The 12500-nt window shown below is 36.4% G+C and overlaps 3 protein-coding genes and 1 long non-coding RNA gene across 4 annotated transcripts in view; all 4 read left to right on the top strand.

Annotated features, from left to right (window-relative positions):
- Positions 1–514, top strand: part of LOC125045688 — a 1851-nt gene extending 1337 nt beyond the window's left edge. The window contains exons 6-7 of the mRNA XM_047643105.1: positions 1–117; positions 243–514. The exon at positions 1–117 is cut by the window's left edge and continues 9 nt beyond it. Coding sequence (XP_047499061.1) covers positions 1–117; positions 243–332 — 207 coding nt within the window. The 3' untranslated portion in view covers positions 333–514. The remainder of the gene's footprint in view (positions 118–242) is intronic.
- Positions 515–2052: 1538 nt separating this feature from the next.
- On the top strand, positions 2053–3398 carry LOC125045687. The gene is made up of 4 exons (XR_007116578.1): positions 2053–2230; positions 2510–2619; positions 2876–3001; positions 3153–3398. It is a non-coding gene; the product is annotated as an uncharacterized LOC125045687 (long non-coding RNA).
- Positions 3399–7484: 4086 nt separating this feature from the next.
- On the top strand, positions 7485–9247 carry LOC125045744. Its single transcript, XM_047643174.1, has 7 exons — positions 7485–7497; positions 7677–7749; positions 7893–7939; positions 8095–8200; positions 8451–8560; positions 8748–8873; positions 9065–9247. The coding sequence occupies exons 2-7, from the start codon at positions 7680–7682 to the stop codon at positions 9152–9154; spliced, it is 549 nt and encodes a 182-aa protein (XP_047499130.1). The 5' UTR covers positions 7485–7497; positions 7677–7679; the 3' UTR covers positions 9155–9247.
- A 2431-nt stretch (positions 9248–11678) lies between these two features.
- Positions 11679–12500, top strand: part of LOC125045733 — a 2629-nt gene continuing 1807 nt past the window's right edge. Inside the window, exons 1-4 of the mRNA XM_047643164.1 lie at positions 11679–11702; positions 11881–11953; positions 12206–12252; positions 12398–12500. The exon at positions 12398–12500 is cut by the window's right edge and continues 3 nt beyond it. Coding sequence (XP_047499120.1) covers positions 11884–11953; positions 12206–12252; positions 12398–12500 — 220 coding nt within the window. The 5' untranslated portion in view covers positions 11679–11702; positions 11881–11883. The remainder of the gene's footprint in view (positions 11703–11880; positions 11954–12205; positions 12253–12397) is intronic.

The following is a 12500-nucleotide window of genomic DNA, read 5'->3' as shown; positions in this document are numbered from 1 at the left end:
GACGGAACAGTCGACCCACAGCCATTCTTGGACAGGCTAACACCCGCCCTTAACGACACCCGCCCTGACATCCTCGACCTCCTTGTTTCTGGTACAGAGTCCTGCTCGACTGAAAGCGTAAGTCTTACTTTTCCACTGCCAATGTGTCTAAATAACTACTCATTATCATGTCTCGCATAGTGATACAGATCAACCAATCATGTTGTATTTTAATGTCTATTAATTTCCCTTCGTCTTTCCAGATTAAGGAATGGGAGATCTGCATCTTCTATGTCTGCTTCGAGGGGGAATTCACACCAACTGAGCCTACAACTGTCGTTCCTGAGGAGTAATGGTGTGAAATATTTTCATACTAAAGTAATATTCATATTTTTATTAAAATCTTCATGTCAGAACAATGTAAATCAGTAAGCCTACAACTGTTGTTCTTGAGGATGTGAAATATTTTCATAATTCAGTTGAAATCTTCATGTCTCAACAATGTAAATTAATTAAATAATAATTATGAAAGATTTGGTATTATTTTCTTTTACGTGTTTCCTGAAGTTCTGTTCATAAAAATAATATATATGTAGACAAAACAGACATTATTTTTTATATTGAATAGCATTAGGATAATATGAGGATATGAATAGAGACATTCTGTAATTCACCATAATGAATAAGAAATGCCAATACCCATAACCATATTGTAATTACATTTTCCTCATTCTATTTACCACAACACATGAAAAAAAAAAAAAAAAAAAAAAGAAGGCTATACAAGAAATTATGTTTCCGTTATTCTTATATAGACATGTATATGTATGTATGTATATGTCTTTATATATACCTATGAATATATAATATACAATATATATATATTGATGCATAAACATGTATATTATACACTGATATATATATATATATATATATATATATATATATAAAATATATGCATTGTATATTATACATATGTATACATATACTTTTAAGATAATCCTTTAAGAGATCTTTTTTTTTTACTCTTATGTTAATTGATTTGCGGACGAAGCAGTAAATGCGAAAAGGCCTTCGGCATATTCGTGTGTTTCCCTGTACTTCCCTTTGTTGTTCTACTTGCAAATTGTTCGACATGAATTCCACACGCGGACGAAAGTATTTATGTCCTTTGCAGATTTATTTTATATAGTAGATTCTATAAGATGTACACATATCATAAATACATGTAAAGGTCAGTTTTTAGACTTGTTTACGGACAATCCCCTCTTTCAACTACCTAGCATCAAAATGCACAAATTGCACTGCAATTTGGATGCATGTCTTATTTGTTCTCCTGATGACACCCACAAGCAAGCAACACTGAGTCACGCAACTCATATATAAAGGACGCTTTGCCAAGCTCATTCAGTCTGCTTCTGCTAACCTTAGCGGTAAGTACAAGAGCTTTTACTACATGGAAGCTCATCTCTTTTTTTTCGATATGACTTGCAAAGGGTTGTCATGTATGTCTAGAGATGTAACGACTTTCAAAATTGTTTTGTTGTTGTACAGAGATATTAATAATGGCTGTATTTCTAGTCACCATTTCCAAAATATGATCAGATTAACACATATCGTCTATATTCCAGAAAATGATCAAAGCCCTGACCTTTTTGGCTGCAGTGGCCGCAGTTTCTGCCTCTCCTCATGAGTTTTTAAAAAGTAATTAGTCTGCCTGTCATTTTCTTTTACTGTAAAAGTGCGCATAAAGAGTAGATGACAGTTTGTAATATAAACACTACTGTAACCAAATGTTTACAAAATGAATAAAAAACTAGGGTAAAACTATATGAAACACTATTCCCTACTGACACCTTTATATAAACATTATCTATTTCGCATCAAACAATATCTTATTTTCAGGTGTCTCATGTGAGGGAGCTGAAAATGTGACTTTGTGTGAGGCTGATGTGAGAACTGTTTCATTTCGTTTTCTCTGACATTGTTTTATTCATTTTTGGGTCAGTGCTGTTGTATCTATGCAACAGGAAGCATTACTGAGCTCATTAATCTTTATGAAACATTAATTATCCAAAATAACTTAATAGTATTTCCTTATTAGCAGTGTTGTAATCCCTAAATACCCTTGGTGTCTTTTTGCAGCTGCAAGTCTGCAAGAATCTCTTCGCAGTTGAATACAATGATCAAATTAGGAGAGAAATATACAAGAAATGTCTCGACAAGAACGGCCTAAACCATCTTGATGACGGTGAGGTTCAAAGTTCACATTTATTTTTCAAGGCGCAGTGACATCCATGTATCGGGATGACTTCAATGATATTTAGGATAAATAACATCCTAGTGAAATAAGTAAAGATATGGTTGATTATGATAAAGATAATCATTAAAATATTTATAAAGAGTAGTATTAATAACTTGCGCTGTTGGTAATGGCAATAGTAATGACAACATAGGCACTTATCAGATTTTTTATACATTGTTCATAGAAACAAAAGACACAGACTATTAATGAGTGTGTCCTCTCTAGTGGACCCTGAGTCTCTCTTCGGTCCAACAGACTCGCAGGCTCTGGCGCTCTTTGGTTCCGAGGAGAACCATCTAGCAGTGAAACAGTGCGTCCTGCAAGAGCATGGGGAGGTAAGGCACCGAATTTTGGTGTTCGCTAGCCGTGTAGGAAATGTACAATACTGTATATATGGGAACGTTACTTTATAACTCGAAAAGACTGCAAATTATTTAAAGATGCTGTACTCGCATTAAATATTTTGTTCCTGCACCTGTTACCGTTATTGTTCCCTGTAAGTAAATAACTATAATCGCATGACTATGTTTCCTCATAGTCTCATGATCATTTTCACCCCCCCCCCCCCTCCCTCCCTCCTTCACTCTACAGTCAAGGCCTGGTGGCACAGTCGACCCACAGCCATTCTTGGACAGGGTAATTCTCGCCCTTAACGGCACCCGCCCTGACATCCTCGACCGCCTTATTCCTGCTGCAAAGTCCTGCTCGACTGAAAGCGTAAGTCTTACTTTTCCACTGCCATTACGCAGGCATCCAGATTAAGCATTTTCATTCAGTCTTTAATCTTTCTGTATTAACGTATTATTTGCTCCTCACTTTGGCATCACGTTGTATTTCAAAGAATATTGATTTTCCTTCGTCTTTCCAGATTAAAGAGTTTGAGATCTGCATCTTCTATGTCTGCTTCGAGGGGCAATTCACACCACCTGAGCCTACAACTGTTGGTCCTGAGGTGTAATGATGTGAAATATTTCCACACAGTGAATTCCTCATGCCACAACAATGTGAATTAATCAGATAAGGATTATAAAAGACTTTGAATTACTGTTTTCTCTATATTTTTCCTGAAGATCGGTTCTTAAATAGGAAATCTGTGTACACAATACAGACATTATTTTTTAATAATAAATAAATACCAATACCCATAATCACATTGTAATTATGGTTTCCTCATTATATTTCCATTTTGTGGGCATATATATATATACATACATATATATGTACATATATAAATATCTAGATATATATTTCAGTGTTTATACATATAAATATATACTACAAAATATACATACATAGACATACATGTATATTATATAATGAATATATATATACATTGTATATTATGTATATGTATATACATATATATACATATTTATATGTATATATATGAGGGGGGGAATGAATATATATACATATTTATATGTGTGTATCTATATAGATAGATATTTTTTGAAGTCCCAGAACAACGATATTTTTTCTATTGTCATTATTACCACTATCGTTTATTTATAATTGAAAAAAAAATCCATTATAATCCCAGGGAATGACCCGACCCACTTATGATCTATTTTCATTCTTATGACAAAACTGTGCAATTTTCCGTGGCCGCGTTGTCTGCGGTCACCGAAAAATATGCTGCATCTTTTAGCTTTTACTGGAATGACCTGAGTCGTTGCAAAATGTGTTTTAGGCCACGAACTCCCTCGCATTCTACTTGCAGTTAAAGCAAGATGTACAATGTCCAATACGTATTTGCTTGCATCTTTTACATGCAGACTGTAAAGTAAATATATTTATGTATATACTGTGCACAACTATACACACACACACACACGTGTATGTTAGTGTGTGTGTATATATATATACATATATATGTATATATATATATATATATATATATGTGTGTGTGTGTGTGTGTGTGTGAGTGTGTGTGTGTGTGTGTATGTATACATATGCACACACATATATGTGTGCGTATGTACACACGCAGATATATATATATATGCGTGTGTGTGTGTGTGTGTGTGTGTGTGTGTGTGTGTATGTGTGTGTGTGTGTAAGTTCAAACAAATGCCCCACGAGTGGCTCATGCTAGAGCTATCCTGGGGAACCGCCCATCTTTTTTCAGCTGCTGAGAACTGAATCTGATGAGGGATAGAATCTGATTCACTTCCACAGTGCTTTCCACTACTTTTTGCGCACTATCAATTAAACAGCATTGGATGACTTACACAAGGGATACTTTAGAAGTTAAGCTAAAGCAATAGAATGTTCTTTCCTGTCTAGGGTAGTATATATATATACATATATATATATTTATATATATAAACATATATATGTATGCATACATACATATTTGTACATAGGTATATGTGTATGCATATACACGTATATCTGTCTATATATACATATATATGTATGTATGTATACATATGTGTATGCACATTTACATATATTTGTAGATAAGTATATATAAGTGCGTACATATATGTGTATACATATATAATATATATACATATATGTATATATCTGTATAAACACATGTGTATTTGTAATGTAAGATGTGTATATTTCTCATCCTGCCTCCATGTGCTTCCTGCAATTCTCTTCTAAATAGTACTGAATAACATTCCTTCAATATGGGGACATGGCGAAAAGACAAATTAATTAGAAAGGGCCAATACCCACAAGACTTTTGTAATCGAATTTTCTACTTTCTATTCACTACATTTATGTGAGTTTTCAACATCTGTTTTGTTCATTTAACGCATTTACTACCTCATAAAATAATAATTCAAGCAACTGTTTTTACCCCGTATGTAAATAAATTTTCGAGCAGACGGTTTTGCGTCATTTGCTCCTCCGTGTTACATCATATATTCTGTGACGTACACATATTAGTTACAAATATGAAGATCTGTTTTTAGACCTATTTACATTCATGCTTCAACATTTTGGAATCATTTTCATTGCACACAATTTCCTGCTATGTACCGCTATCACCGTAACTTGAATGACAGCCATTTACTGAGCAAATACTCAACACTGCTCAGCGTCTCGATGAGGACAGACGCCAACGGTTCCACAAACCTACTTTTCTGGGGCCGTGTGACGTCACGAGCTGGAGTCGTGTGACGTCACGTGTGGGGCTGTATGACATCACGAGTGGCGCGACCGAAACAAAAGTGGGCTTGTTGTATTTTTATACTATATTCGCGTCTACAGAAGGCAATGTAGACAAGAAACGGTATATGTGAAATCGAGTGATGTTTCGTACTGCATACGATCATTTATAAAATTTGGGTAGAAATGCAAGTAGAGAGAGAGCACCAAAGCCGTTCAAGGATACTGTGTATATATAGAGAGAGCGAGAGTTAGATATATACATGCACATGTGTGTGTGTGTGTATATATATATATATATATACATATTGCGTGTGTGTGTGTGTGTATGTGTGTGTGTGTGTATGTGTGTGTGTGTGTATATATATATATATATGGAAATGTTGCTTGGTAACTGTACTGTGCTTTACATATTTTCCCCGTAGCTTTAATACCATGACCTGTTTCTCCTATTTCCCTGATCATTATCACCCCCCCCCCCCTTCGCTCTACAGTTAAGGCCTGACGGAACAGTCGACCCACAGCCATTCTTGGACAGGCTAACACCCGCCCTTAACGACACCCGCCCTGACATCCTCGACCTCCTTGTTTCTGGTACAGAGTCCTGCTCGACTGAAAGCGTAAGTCTTTTATTTTCCACTGCCAATGTGTCTAAATAACTACTCATTATCATGTCTCGCACAGTGATACAGATCAACCAATTTCATTGAATCTTCTCTGATCCTCCTGACTTTCTGTATTCACATTTTGTGTCCCTACTTTGGCATCATGTTGTATTTTAATGTCTATTAATTTCCTTCGTCTTTCCAGATTAAGGAATGGGAGATCTGCATCTTCTATGTCTGCTTCGAGGGGGAATTCACACCAACTGAGCCTACAACTGTTGTTCCTGAGATGTAATGGTGTGAAATATCTTCATACTAAAGTAATATTCATATTTTATCTTCATGTCAGAATATGTAAATCAGTAATAATATACTTGTAAAATATTTGGATTGTTTTTCTTTGATGTCATTTTCCTGCAATTCTCTTCTAAATAGTACTGAATAACATTCCTTCAATATGGGGACATGGCGAAAAGACAAATTAATTAGAAAGGGCCAATACCCACAAGACTTTTGTAATCGAATTTTCTACTTTCTATTCACTACATTTATGTGAGTTTTCAACATCTGTTTTGTTCATTTAACGCATTTACTACCTCATAAAATAATAATTCAAGCAAATGTTTTTACCCCGAAAGTAAATAAATTTTCGAGCAGACGGTTTTGCGTCATTTGCTCCTCCGTGTTACATCATATATTCTGTGACGTACACATATTAGTTACAAATATGAAGATCTGTTTTTAGACCTATTTACATTCATGCTTCAACATTTTGGAATCATTTTCATTGCACACAATTTCCTGCTATGTACCCCTATCACCGTAACTTGAATGACAGCCATTTACTGAGCAAATACTCAACCCCTGCTCAGCGTCTCGATGAGGACAGACGCCAAAAGGTTCCACAAACCTACTTTTCTGGGGCCGTGTGACGTCACGAGCTGGAGTCGTGTGACGTCACGTTTCTGGGGCTGTATGACATCACGAGTGGCGCGACCGAAACAAAAGTGGGCTTGTTGTATTTTTATACTTATTCGCGTCTACAGAAGGCAATGTAGACAAGAAACGGTATATGTGAAATCGAGTGATGTTTTGTACTGCATACGATCATTTTTTAAATTTGGGTAGAAATGCAAGTAGAGAGAGAGCACCCAAAGCCGTTCAAGGATACTGTGTATTATTAAAAGAGAGCGAGAGTTAGATATATACATGCACATGTTGTGTGGTGTGTGTATATATATATATACATATATATATTGGTACTGTGTATGTTTGTGTGTGTGTGTTTGTGTGTGTGTTTTGCTGTGGTGTGTGTGTGGTGTGTTGTTGTGTGTGTGTGTGTGTGTGTTGTGTGTTAAGTATGCATACAACAAAAATGAAAACCCCTTCCGTGTTCGATGACCGCGCAAGAAGAAAACACTGATCCCCAATATATAAAAGGGACGATTTGCCAGGCTCATTCAGTCTGCTCTCTTCACTTAAGCGGTAAGAACTGCAAGGGTTTTAACTAAATAGAACCTCATCTCATTGCTCTATTTTTTTACATGGCTTTCATAGAGATGTAACGAAGTTCAAAATTGTGTCTGTTCCATTAAGATATAGATTATTATTGTATTTCTATGCAATATGATCAGATTAACACGTACGTACTGTCTTTATTCCAGAAAATGATCAAAGCCCTGGCCTTCTTGGCTGCAGTAGCCGCAGTTTCTGCCTCTCCTTCATACTTCTTAAAAAGTAAATATCCATTCTCACTGTATTATGAGACTTGTATTGTTACAGTGTAAATAACACTACTTTTTACACTAAAGTAAAGCTATATGAGAGACTACTGCACATTCACGCCATATATTCCTTATCTAACCGTATCTTCCCTTCAGATGCATCGTGTGAGGGAGCTGGAAATGTGACCTCGTGTGAGGCTGATGTGAGTACTTTTATTTCGCTTAATCTCATATTTTTATTTGAATTCAGTGGGTCAGTGCTGCTGTTCCTATGCAGCAGGAAACTAATAATAAAATAGTTTAGGACAGTATGTCTTGTTTAGCAGTAATTTCATTTAACTTTAATGTCTTCCTAAAGCTGCAAGTCTGCAAGAACATCTTCGCAATTGATCATGATGAACAAATTAGGAGAGAAATATACAGGATATGCCTCGACAAAAACGGCTTCAGCCATCTTGATGACGGTAAGCTTACAGCATAACATTTATTTATTATTATTATTATTCTTTAAATCTATTTATTTATTTATTTTTGAGACGAATTGATACCAGGATGACTTTAATAGTATTTATAAGAAACAACATTATAGTGAAATAAGTCAAGATACTGTTAATAACTATAGTGCTATTGATAATGGCATTAATAATGACGATACGGAAAAAAATCATATTTTTTATACAACTCTTGTACATGAAAATCTCTCTCTCTCTCTAGTGGATCCTGAGTTCCTCTTCAGTTCCACAGACTCACAGGTTCTGTCACTCTTTGGTTCCGAGGAGAACCACGTAGCACTTAAGCAGTGCATCCAGCAGGAGCGTGGAGAGGTAAGTGCACTAACTTTTGATGTGTGACAGCCGTGTGGGAAATGTACAGTGTATATATATATATATGGAAATGTTGCTTGGTAACTGTACTGTGCTTTACATATTTTCCCCGTAGCTTTAATACCATGACCTGTTTCTCCTATTTCCCTGATCATTATCACCCCCCCCCCCCCCCTTCGCTCTACAGTTAAGGCCTGACGGAACAGTCGACCCACAGCCATTCTTGGACAGGCTAACACCCGCCCTTAACGACACCCGCCCTGACATCCTCGACCTCCTTGTTTCTGGTACAGAGTCCTGCTCGACTGAAAGCGTAAGTCTTTTATTTTCCACTGCCAATGTGTCTAAATAACTACTCATTATCATGTCTCGCACAGTGATACAGATCAACCAATTTCATTGAATCTTCTCTGATCCTCCTGACTTTCTGTATTCACATTTTGTGTCCCTACTTTGGCATCATGTTGTATTTTAATGTCTATTAATTTCCCTTCGTCTTTCCAGATTAAGGAATGGGAGATCTGCATCTTCTATGTCTGCTTCGAGGGGGAATTCACACCAACTGAGCCTACAACTGTTGTTCCTGAGATGTAATGGTGTGAAATATCTTCATACTAAAGTAATATTCATATTTTATCTTCATGTCAGAACATATGTAAATCAGTAATAATATACTTGTAAAATATTTGGATTGTTTTTCTTTGATGTCATTTTCCTGCAATTCTCTTCTAAATAGTACTGAATAACATTCCTTCAATATGGGGACATGGCGAAAAGACAAATTAATTAGAAAGGGCCAATACCCACAAGACTTTTGTAATCGAATTTTCTACTTTCTATTCACTACATTTATGTGAGTTTTCAACATCTGTTTTGTTCATTTAACGCATTTACTACCTCATAAAATAATAATTCAAGCAAACTGTTTTTACCCCGTATGTAAATAAATTTTCGAGCAGACGGTTTTGCGTCATTTGCTCCTCCGTGTTACATCATATATTCTGTGACGTACACATATTAGTTACAAATATGAAGATCTGTTTTTAGACCTATTTACATTCATGCTTCAACATTTTGGAATCATTTTCATTGCACACAATTTCCTGCTATGTACCGCTATCACCGTAACTTGAATGACAGCCATTTACTGAGCAAATACTCAACACTGCTCAGCGTCTCGATGAGGACAGACGCCAACGGTTCCACAAACCTACTTTTCTGGGGCCGTGTGACGTCACGAGCTGGAGTCGTGTGACGTCACGTGCTGGGGCTGTATGACATCACGAGTGGCGCGACCGAAACAAAAGTGGGCTTGTTGTATTTTTATACTATATTCGCGTCTACAGAAGGCAATGTAGACAAGAAACGGTATATGTGAAATCGAGTGATGTTTCGTACTGCATACGATCATTTATAAAATTTGGGTAGAAATGCAAGTAGAGAGAGAGCACCCAAAGCCGTTCAAGGATACTGTGTATATATAGAGAGAGCGAGAGTTAGATATATACATGCACATGTGTGTGTGTGTGTGTATATATATATATACATATATATATTGTGTACGTGTGTATGTGTGTGTGTGTGTGTGTGTTGTGTGTGTGTGTGTGTGTGTGTGTGTGTGTGTGTGTGTGTGTGTGTGTGTGTGTGTGTGTGTGTGTGTGTGTGTACGTATGCATACACACACACATATATTACATATATATATATATATATATATATATATATACATATTGCGTGTGTGTGTGTGTGTGTGCGTGTGTGTTTGTGCGTGTATTTATGCATTCTATATGTATATTTACAATATATATATATGCATATGTATGTATGTATGTATGTATGTATGTATGTATGTATGTATGTATATATAATATATATATATATATATATATATATATATATATACATATATATATGTATATGTCTATGTGCGTGTGTTTGTGTGTGTTTGTAGACATGCACAGACATGCACACATATATAAGTGTGTATATATGAATGTGTTTGAGGAGTGAGTGTGTCTGTGCGTGCGCGCGCGCGCGCGTGTGTGTGTGTTTGTGTGCGAGTAAGAGTGCTTGGTAATATGCATATGTAAGGGCAGTGCGCACAAGCGGTCAAGATTTAATAGAAGAATCAAGTCAGTAGAAGAGGAAAACAAGAAACAAGAAACAGACAAAAACAATCAGCGGCATGTCTTTAAGGAAATATTTCACCATAAATATTGTTGTTTATATGTGCAAAGGTTATAGATGACGCCTTAAACATTGGTTATGCAGGGGCAGACATAGTGGCATGACGGCTTGACTCTTCATTTCGGAAGAGTACAGCACAGATATGGTAACACACGAGACGAGTCTTGGGTAAGTGCCGAGTGCGGGGGTCGCGGCGCCGATCACCCATGTGGGGGGGGGGGGGGGATGTGTGAGTGTGTGTGTGTGTGTGTGTGTGTGTGTGTGTGTGTGTGTGTGCATGTGTGTGTGTGTGTGTGTGTGTGTGTGTGTGTGTGTGCATGTGTGTGTGTGTGTGTGTGTGTGTGTGTGTGTGCATGTGTGTGTGTGTGTGTGTGTGTGTGTGTGTGTGTGTGTGTGCATGTGTGTGTGTGTGTGTGTGTGTGTGTGTGTGTGTGTGCATGTGTGTGTGTGTGTGTGTGTGTGTGTGTGTGTGTGTGTGTGTGTGTGGATCTCTAAATATATTGCATTTTGTTTATCAAAGTGTTTTCTAATTCTATATTTATCAATTCCCTTGTCTATATGTATCTAGTCTCACCAAAATATCAAAACCTTACCAAGAGTCTAGTAATAAAAATATTTATTAAATTCTTCCTTTCTTGAAATTCTTTTCATCTTCGTCGTTTCATTTATACTGACAAACTCCAAAAATATTCACTATAGCGTAATTTTGAATGCATACCGTGCATAACTTTCTAATGACGGGCTCATTAACTCCCTCTATATAATTATGTGTCACATTCCGTTTCTACTGACAAACTCCGCAAAAAATATAAATTACGGTGTAATTTGAATGCATACCGTGCGTAATTCCCTAATGACGGGCAAATGAGCATTTAACACGATGTTGAGTCATATATCTTATATATAAAGGAAGGTCTGTTTTCCTTAGTCAGTCCGCCTCTGAACCACCTTAGCGGTAAGTACCTGAAGAACTGACTGTTTCGAGCACCTTTATTTACGATGTTTGCTCTCATTGCAATTCTCTTAAATTTGTGGCATTGCTTTCGTTAGGTTAACCACGAGAGAAATATAAATCTATGGGGTAACTTTCATATTCGTGCCAGATAGATTAAATGAGCTTACTTTGTTTTCAGAAAATGATCAAAGCCTTGACCTTGTTGGCTGCAGTGGCCACGGCTTCTGCCCTTCCGTCCAGTTATTTTATAGGTAAATATTTTGAATATCGTTTAACTATGACTGTGAATTTTATTAATACAAATATACTTAACATCCTTCACATATTTCATAAATCCAGTTAACTAAACCAAAAACTGACTGTATGTTATATCCGATATTCCTCACTTTTTTTTTTCTTCTTCTTCTTTTTAGAATTCAGTTGTTTTATTTTTACTGATCTATTTGTTTTCAATTTAATTGTTTATTGATTTATTCATCGATTTGTTTATTTATTACTTTTAGATGTATCGTGCCAAGGAGCAGAGAATGTGACCTTGTGTGAGGCCGACGTGAGTATTTGCTTCATTTCATCTCTTTCCGAAGCAGGATTCGGATATAAATGAGTAAATTGATGGTTTCTGTTTCTTTCTTTCTTTCTTTATCTTCAGTAGCATGAATTCAATACTTAAAATACATGTTGGTGTCTTCCAACAGCTTCAGGTTTGCAAGGACGCCTTCTCAGCCGAAAAGGAAGGGGAACTTAGGAGACACATATACAAGAGTTGCCTGGACGAGAACGGTTTGGACCATCTTGATG

The sequence above is a fragment of the Penaeus chinensis genome, chromosome 37 (assembly GCF_019202785.1).
Source record: "Penaeus chinensis breed Huanghai No. 1 chromosome 37, ASM1920278v2, whole genome shotgun sequence".
NCBI lineage: Eukaryota > Metazoa > Arthropoda > Malacostraca > Decapoda > Penaeidae > Penaeus > Penaeus chinensis.
This window is presented reverse-complemented; position numbering and strand designations above follow the sequence as displayed.